The sequence below is a fragment of the Medicago sativa genome, chromosome 4 (genome assembly GCF_051527215.1).
Source record: "Medicago sativa cultivar Bolivia chromosome 4, Bolivia_mono, whole genome shotgun sequence".
Lineage (NCBI taxonomy): Eukaryota > Viridiplantae > Streptophyta > Magnoliopsida > Fabales > Fabaceae > Medicago > Medicago sativa.
The window spans coordinates 15757501-15765749 of NC_140752.1; the positions used below are offsets into that span (position 1 = coordinate 15757501).

At 31.5% G+C, this 8249-nt stretch overlaps 1 protein-coding gene across 15 annotated transcripts; it reads left to right on the plus strand.

The window, feature by feature from the left end:
* Window positions 1-1415: 1415 nt before the first annotated feature.
* On the plus strand, window positions 1416-7869 carry LOC146926702 (uncharacterized). 15 transcript variants are annotated; one of them, XM_085700209.1, is made up of 9 exons: window positions 1416-1604; window positions 1888-1993; window positions 2763-2847; window positions 2935-3016; window positions 3227-3408; window positions 4374-4496; window positions 5170-6035; window positions 6176-6247; window positions 7528-7869. In XM_085700209.1, exons 7-9 carry the CDS (start codon window positions 5906-5908, stop codon window positions 7647-7649), a joined length of 324 nt encoding a protein of 107 aa, XP_085556335.1. In that variant the 5' UTR covers window positions 1416-1604; window positions 1888-1993; window positions 2763-2847; window positions 2935-3016; window positions 3227-3408; window positions 4374-4496; window positions 5170-5905; the 3' UTR covers window positions 7650-7869. The 15 variants fall into 15 exon arrangements, with proteins under 15 accessions (XP_085556335.1, XP_085556329.1, XP_085556320.1 ...); XM_085700203.1 differs by having other exon boundaries at window positions 1808-1993; window positions 4374-6035; XM_085700194.1 differs by having other exon boundaries at window positions 1808-1993; window positions 2782-2847; window positions 4374-6035.
* Window positions 7870-8249: the final 380 nt, after the last annotated feature.

Below are 8249 nucleotides of genomic sequence, written 5' to 3' on the forward strand. Positions count from 1 at the left end.
TATATATATATATATATAGGTTATGTTACAAGCCACCCTTTTGGTGGTGTCTTTTATCAAGCCACACCTTAAGGTGTGATTTTCACTTTTTAGTTATAACTTTGCTAAAAGACACCTTCATAAAAGTAAGTTGGTGTCTTTTCGCAAATGCTCATAGAGTAACTTGATAAAAGACACCTTCACAAAAGGTGTCTTCTATCATAACCCATATATATATATATATATATATATATATATATATATATATATATATATATAAACATACATATAGACATAATTTTTATGGTCATACTTAGGATTAACTAATATTTTATTTGGGTCAATTTTTTAAAAAACATTCCATTTTTAAAAAATAAAAACAAGAATGGATCTTGACCACTAATTAATTTTTTTTTTAGGAAGACCACTAATTAACTTTTTGACTGCTTTATAATAAAATAAAGGTTTGTAGTCAACACCAAAATATAAATTATTTAATAGTTTTCTTTTATTACTGTGATCGAAAATTATTTATTCAATTATATTATAAATAATATCCAAATATTATAGTAATAGGTCATTTATTTATATTTTGGTGTTGACTACAAACCTTTATTTTATTATAAAGCAGTCAAAATGTTAATTAGTGGTCTTCCTAAAAAAAATAAAATTAATTAGTGGTCAAGATCCATTTTTATTTTTATTTTTTAAAAAGGAATGTTTTTTAAGAAAAATTAACCCAAATTAAATATTAGTTAATCCTAAGTATGACCATACAAATTATGTCTCCAAATAAAATATTAGGGAAATGCTAACTTGTGCCCTTAAGGCACAAGTTAATGAATCAAATATAAAAAAATACTTTATTGGAATGTGTGCATTACATTTAATCTTTAACTTTTTTAATGAATTAAATGCGCAAAATTTTCGAGAACGTTTCTTCTTTCGAGTTTCTTAACATGCGCTCTAAGAGCCCAAGTTAACATTACCTATATATATATATGGTTTTGCAAGAAGACACATTTTATGAAGGTGTCGTTTAGCAAGTTTTTCTACGAACATTTGCTAAAAGACACCAACTAATTTTTATGAAGGTGTCTTTTAGCAAAGTTATAACTAAAAAGTGGAAATCACACCTTGAGGTGTGGCTTGCTAAAAGACACCTTCATGAGTGGCTTCTAGCAAAACCCATATATATATATATATATATATATATATATATATATATATATATATAATTAATAATGTATTTCAACTATCACCAAATTTTACCATAAAAAAATAAATAAACGGTTGGCCAAAAAACAAAAGTCTTTTTAAAATGAGTTTTGGTTAATTTGAGAAATGAATATAGACAATTCATTTTGGTTGCTTTCAGCCATTCATAATTCTTAGAGTTAAATCAATAAATCTTACAAGAGATACTAGCCAAATTTGCCGAGTTCTACCTGTTCATCCTCAAATTCCAGTGGGATTGTGTATCTTCTACTTTCTATTGTGTACTTCCGCTTGCATCGGATTGAGGATGGCGTGCACGAATGGCGTTGGTTTGTCCTTATGTGTTGAATCGGCGCAAAAGAGGGTTTTTGTGGGGAGACAGGATTTTTGAGTTAGATTTTCTTTTGGTAAGTTGCATGTTTCCCTCACTAGATTCAAATTGATTCTGCTTTGGTGTCAGAGTTTGCCTCCCTGAATTCAAATTTATTCTGCTTTGTCTGTGTTTTGGTCTTTGTTCGTATTCCCGTTTTGCCCCTTTTTGATGTCTTTAAATACCTGCATGTTACGGTTGTTTTACTCACTTTCACAATTCGCAATTTCTTTCTGTGAGGAGAGTTTGCTGTTTCGTTTGATGTCGAAGTCTGCAATGGAGAACTCATTTGATTCAGTGTCTGTTGTATCACCTGGTAGGGAGGGATGGCGGCTTAAGGTTAGGGTTCTGAGGTTGTGGGAGGTGCCAAGCTTCTTGAATCCTGAGCAGCCCAATTCCATAGAGATGGTTCTCATTGATGATAAGGTAGTATTGATTATTGTTATTGATTTCTGTTTGTTTGCAGTTTTGTATCTGTTGTTGAGTTTATGTGTAAGTTTGTCAATGGTTTCTATGAATTTGGGTTGAATTTTGATTAAGAGCTTGCAATCAGTATTTGATGTTTTTGTTACCACAACGACTAACAAATAGCTGAAAGGGAAGAGTAGGAATACTAGAGTTCTTCCACCCATGATTAACCAAAAAAATGACACTTTCAAACGCTGAATAAAAAGATTACAATCTTAATTTTGTTTCATTACATCAATGGAGAAAAGTCAACATAATTAAGAATTTTTTAATTTATCCAGTGACCATTTCAATTGGTATAAGATCAATTAAACAAACAGTCACATGGTAATGTTTTTGTGAGTTGCTTGGCCATGTAGGAAATTGCTTAACCACAATTTAAGGCTGGTGTTAGGGAGTTCAGAGCATGTTCACATCATACGGAGCTATTTCAAATAGCTTTTCATAAAAATCATTTTTGAAAGATGTCATTTTGAAAAAATATGCAATTTTTACTACGTAAAATCTCGAACAATTAATATTTAAGTTAGTGAATGTCGAAATCTCTTTTTTAACTTATACCAAATGAGCTTAAAATTATTTCTACTATTTTTGATTAAATTTCCAAAAAATCCATTTTTAGAAATACAAAGAAAAGTCTGTTCGTTTTAAATCTAAAACAAACTTGCCCATAATCTTTTTTGGAACCCCATTATTATTGTCAAATAATGAAGTGAATTGAACACAGGTTACTGCTGCTCTTGCAGATTCTAGGCTGGAATCTTCTAATCTCATTGTTGGCATTGATTTCACAAAGAGCAATGATTGGACAGGTGTTATCTCTTGCTTACATTTTTATGCTTGAATTTTTATTTTTATTTTTTGAATTTTAAGGCAAAGTATATACTTCACTTTTTCAGGGAAGATTTCATTCAGTTGAAAACGTTTACTTCGCATTGGAAGTGGTCAAAACCCTTATGAGCAAGCAATCTCTAATATTGGGTAAACTCTATCTACTTTTGATCAAGATAACTTGATTCCATGTTTTGAATTTGGAGATGGTAACTTTGGATGTGAAAAATTGATGGTAACTTTAATCAAGATAACTTGATTCCATGTTTTTTAAACTCTATCTAAACACCTTTTCAGATGTAGTTTTGTTTTTTTGAGCTTGCAAAATTGATTGTTTATTTTCTGTCCATTATTTGACAGCATTTACACATGATCAAGATGTATTTAACTTCTATTCAGAAGAGAGGTCATGCAATGGTTTTTTAAAATTGATCAAGATGTGTTTTAGCATTTGGTCATTGGTTCTATGTTGATTACAATTGGTGGACTTGTGGCTTTTCTGACCCTTCATGAAATGCTGCCATTGGCTTTTGATTATGTTGGTAAGAATCTCTTCTCCCCAATATTTTCACATTAGTTAGATAAAGAATAAATAAATAAAATATGAAACATTCATGGTCAGATGTTGTACTACACATGAATTCAAATTTCAAAATACCTATCGTTGCTACTTGCATCTTTGTTTCTCATTATTTTCAACGATAGTCTGCATATTTTGGCACTTCTCATCAATGCCTGTTGTTAGCATTAGTTATTTCCCCTTCTTTTCTTAATATTGGAATGATAGTTCTTAGAATGATAGTAAACATTTCATTCTTTTTAATCTTTTTCTGAGCCTAATTTATATATTGTTTTATACACATTCACTTTAACATAGGAATTCCAAAATTTTGGCCTGATACAGATTGGATTTGTCTCAGGTGTGGTTTTTGAAGCATGTTTTTAATGTTGCTGTTATAGTCATGTAGTCACCTAAATCATAGATGGTAATTTTGACCGAAATGATTTGGTGTGCCTGAAAAACTTATCTTTACTATGTACTTCATTTCAACTTATTGTGATGTTCTTTTAACTGCCCAACTATTGCCTTTTTCTAACTAGCTTTATTCTTTGCTTTATTTACTAAATGAATTGAGTTCAACATGGAGAATTAAAAGCTTTTAACTACAGTAGAGAATCTTATTGATTCTTAATTAATCAATAAGATAGTACACAATTCTTGGCTATTGATTCTTAATTAATTGTAGGCATTATTTGAATCATCCACTATGGATTCCTTGGCATTTCTCTAATGATTTTATCTGATATTGATGCAATTGATGCTCTTCTCATATCACAATCATGAATTATAGTCTACGTATTGTATCTTTGTTGTTAGTTGGATTTGGCCATAGATTCGAAAGATTATAATTTATTTTTGCTTATCCTTTTTGATACATTTATTTGTTAAGAACCCCTTTCATTTGAATTTTATCTATATTTGAAGAAATCACTTTGCTGAATATAGGACTGTTGATTGTTGATTTTCCGTATCCAAATTTTCCACTCCATTCTCAGCGGCAGTCATTTTTCATCTACCTATTACCCTTCTTTTGAATTCACTCTATGGCTTGGGGAGCTGCAGGGTGAGGTAAGAGTTAGCTAATTAAATTTATGTAATCTATGAATGACAAAATTGGAAATATATTAGTACTGTGTTCGACGTAAACGATTATAGATTATAGTAGGAAATACACTTGGATTAACCATATTTGTAGGATCCGCATCAAACCTTTTCTAGAAGTTTTTTTGTTATTAATTCATATGTTTGGAGGTTGTTTTGTACCAAAACTAGGCAATGTCGTTGCTTATGCAATGTCCAAAATCCTACATTTGGATCATGAATGTTACAAATGCTACAATGGCACAATATCGTATTTGGTATTAAATAGATGTAATTGCTTTCAACAAGTGCTTAATTTCTATTGTTGATTTTAATGGACATTACGCTTGAGGCATTTTTTTATACTATCTATGTCAACCTTAATATGGATGAATTGTGTTCTCTCAAAGGTGAGGGTTTTTTACCAGATGAAGCAAGGGTAGAGATGGACCAATTTAGATCACTTCAACGTATTACACCAGCAAAAATGACAACAATCTTAGCCTGCATCGTGCATTATCACTGCCATTATTTGATTAATACACATTGGTGAATGTAACAGTCCTTATTCTAATTGTGCTTATTTAAATTTTTAATGGTCTCGCTTACATTATTTGATCTACACCATAATTCATTAGAGAAAGATCAATCACTAATGTAGGTGCAAATGGATTAGGCTCTGACTATCTTCTTCCTTTACCCTCGGAGACAATGGTTTTTTTTATTTGTTGAAAATTCAGCATTGTGTAGTCTACATTAGTGTAATGTAAGAGACAAAGTTGCAGCCCATTTTAATTGTGTATGTTTAATCTATAATTTAAGACAAGGTATGAAAGTACATGAGATTAATGTCGTGGAATTGTCGAAGAAATTAGAGTCAAGTGTGTAGTTTTCTCTGAGGTACAATTTGACTTTGGGGGACTTTGTTTGGTAATAAGAAGTTCAACAACTTGCTCTGTGGTCTGCAAAGCCATGTTAGGTGCTCCTTTGTCTCCTATATGGTGGGGCCATTTTTTTTCAAGCTTAGGATGGTAGAATCAAGTGGGGTGGTTACTTTTGTTTGTTGTCCTTCCGTCCTATGTCCATGCTTCAAAGTCATTGTGAAAGTTGTGGATTTTTGTCCTCTACCATTTTCTACAAGTCGACTCACGTGGGGAATGTGAGTGTTAGCCAAGAAACCAATGACAATTTCTATTAAAATATTAGACTATGAGCCAATTTGTTTCTCTGTGTCTGTTTCTTTTTCTATAAATACATGAGGGGATTGTCATGGGTTTCCACCTTTGAGTGCCAGCCTTTTGCACTTTCTTCACTAACCTCATAGAGGATGCGATACCAACCTGCTTATTATTAGTTTTTCAACTTTTGTGAGGAGTGATATCAACCTTTTGAGTTCGATGGAGTACCAGGATCCAATTTTAAGATCAAATGAGGCAAGACAAAGGCGACTTGATAGGAGGGAGAAACTTAGAGCGAAGAGAAGCAATCCATCAGCTGCTGTTGCCACTGTTGGTGTTCGACGTGGATGTGAGTTATACATAGTATTGTTTTGATGGGTTCTTATTGTATTGAATTATTCTTTTATTTTGTCTAAAAATTCAGTTAATGTTGTTGATTATGATGTAACTTACAAATATATATGTGTATATTGTGATTGTTTTTTGCAGTGTGTAAAAGAATTCGAAGGGGGCAGAGTTCTGCGGTTCATGCCTCATGTTCATCCCAGGCTGCCTCATCCAGTAAGTTGTTTTATTTTTTCACGTATCAAAGGAAAAAATGGTAATGACCTTGAAAACTCAACACACAAGTGGATGAGCTGAGATTCGAACCCTAATTACGTCATTTAACTTAACAATTTTGACATTTTTACATGATAAGCCAGAACTTTTGGACCTATTCATATTTTTATGAGTTTAATAACTATATTTAATCAACTATATTGTCAAATATCATTGTTGCTTGATAAATGAACTCATTAAATAAAGTGATTGAGAAAGTGTTGTGAAAAGTGATGTAACAAAAAATGGTTCAGTTAAGAAATAAAGAAAGCAGTTGACTTAGATTCAAAATACATTGGAAAAGTAATTAAAGGGGCTATGTGTTTGATCGGGAGAGAAAACATAGCATTATTAAAAGGAAATTGTTTTTTTTTCATTTTTAAAATTGCTTATTTCTTTGATCTAACGGAGTTAATTGACGTTTGACATTTTTCAGCGGTAATAAATTAACGTTGACATTTTTTAGATCAGTTCAACCAATCTTAAAAGTGTCAGCGTGCGTTAACTCACGATTAAAAATGTCGAGCGTGAGTTAACTTCCGATAAATCAAAGGAATTAGCAATTTCAAAAGGGAGAAGAACAATTTTCTTATTTTTTTTTGACAGTAAACAATTTTCTTATTAAAATGCACATTTTGCTCTTTTAAATTAGAAGAAATACTTCTCATAAAAAAACATATTTAGGCACATATAAAATTATACATTAATTATTTAACTATTTTAAAAGTATTATTATTTGTTTTTTTCGGCTCCAAGCTATCATAAATTTTTAGACGCACATATACAAAGACACAAGACTTACGCACACATAAACTTATATCCTTTTAATTTTTTTGTGAGTATCTCAGTTTGGTTTTAACCTATTTTGAATATATGAAAAATAGTTTATATAAATAAATAAGTTTTTACTAATTTACTAACAAAATTTGTATCTTTATATACTGTTTTTTAATAAACTATCTATTTGTATAAGTTATTTTTACCTAAGCTATAAAATAAGAGAATCCAAGAAATGTTTACTATCTTTTGACTACACACAAATTTCTTGGCATGTTATGTCGGCAAATGCTAATTCCTTCAAATTTTGATCCAATTTTGAAGAAGGTCGTAAGTGGTATCTGTGCTGGTCATTGTTTTTTTTACGTTATTTGTTTATAGTGGTTTTTATATGTTTTATGCTCTTGCAAAAAAAAAAAAAAATGTGTATATACTAAATTTGTACTCTATTTGATATTGTTCAGGTAAAGATGTAGTGTCCTCGAAGAATAATGAATGTTTCAGTTGCCTTTTTGTTCGTCGGATGAATGTGACTGGGAATTCTTTACAATGGAGATCGCCCTTTGAAGATATTTCATTGTACTGAAGAACCGTTGTTGTAGTTTCTAATGTTAAGTGTTGTTTTGCGTTAAAAGATAATTTGGTCGTGACAATGTTATGTAGAATAAAAGTTATGTTTAACTTTACAAATTGTGTCGTGATTAGTTGCTATTAATTGTAAGGAATGTGGTCCGTAACTCCATTGTACTTTCCTATTGTTTGTCGTTATATTTATGGCAAGTTTCTAATTATGGTTTGACTGTTAATTGTTTTGGTACAATACGTGTTATTTTGATTTTAATTATTCGTCTGTGTGATTCAAGCTGTAGCTTCGAAATATATTTGACACTGCGCCATTGTTGCACATTCGTTGTCGCTTGAGTATACTTCCAAATTTATGCTTGAAGATCTTGGCGCATTAGTCCGTAACTGTCACACCGGTTCAGTCAACCCGTGCATCGGCACGGGTTACACACTAGTAAAAGACAAAGGTGGCATTGCGTTGAGAACAGTTGCATTAGTATTCAACTTTCAACACGTATGTCCCCAACAACAGTTCGTAGATTTGAAAATGAAGCTCTCACCATCTCAGGCGAGTCGGCGTCCACCCAATTCATCATGGTTGCCGACATTTGTCCCCAATGAG

Coding starts and splice junctions, on each gene's coding strand:
- LOC146926702 (XM_085700194.1), top strand. CDS start 1,518: ATGGCGTTGGTTTGTCCTTATGTGTTGAATCGGCGCAAAAGAGGGTTT. Junction 1,605..1,807: donor TTGAGTTAGATTTTCTTTTG/GTAAGTTGCATG, acceptor TCTTTCTGTGAG/GAGAGTTTGCTGTTTCGTTT. Junction 3,017..3,226: donor CAAGCAATCTCTAATATTGG/GTAAACTCTATC, acceptor ATTATTTGACAG/CATTTACACATGATCAAGAT.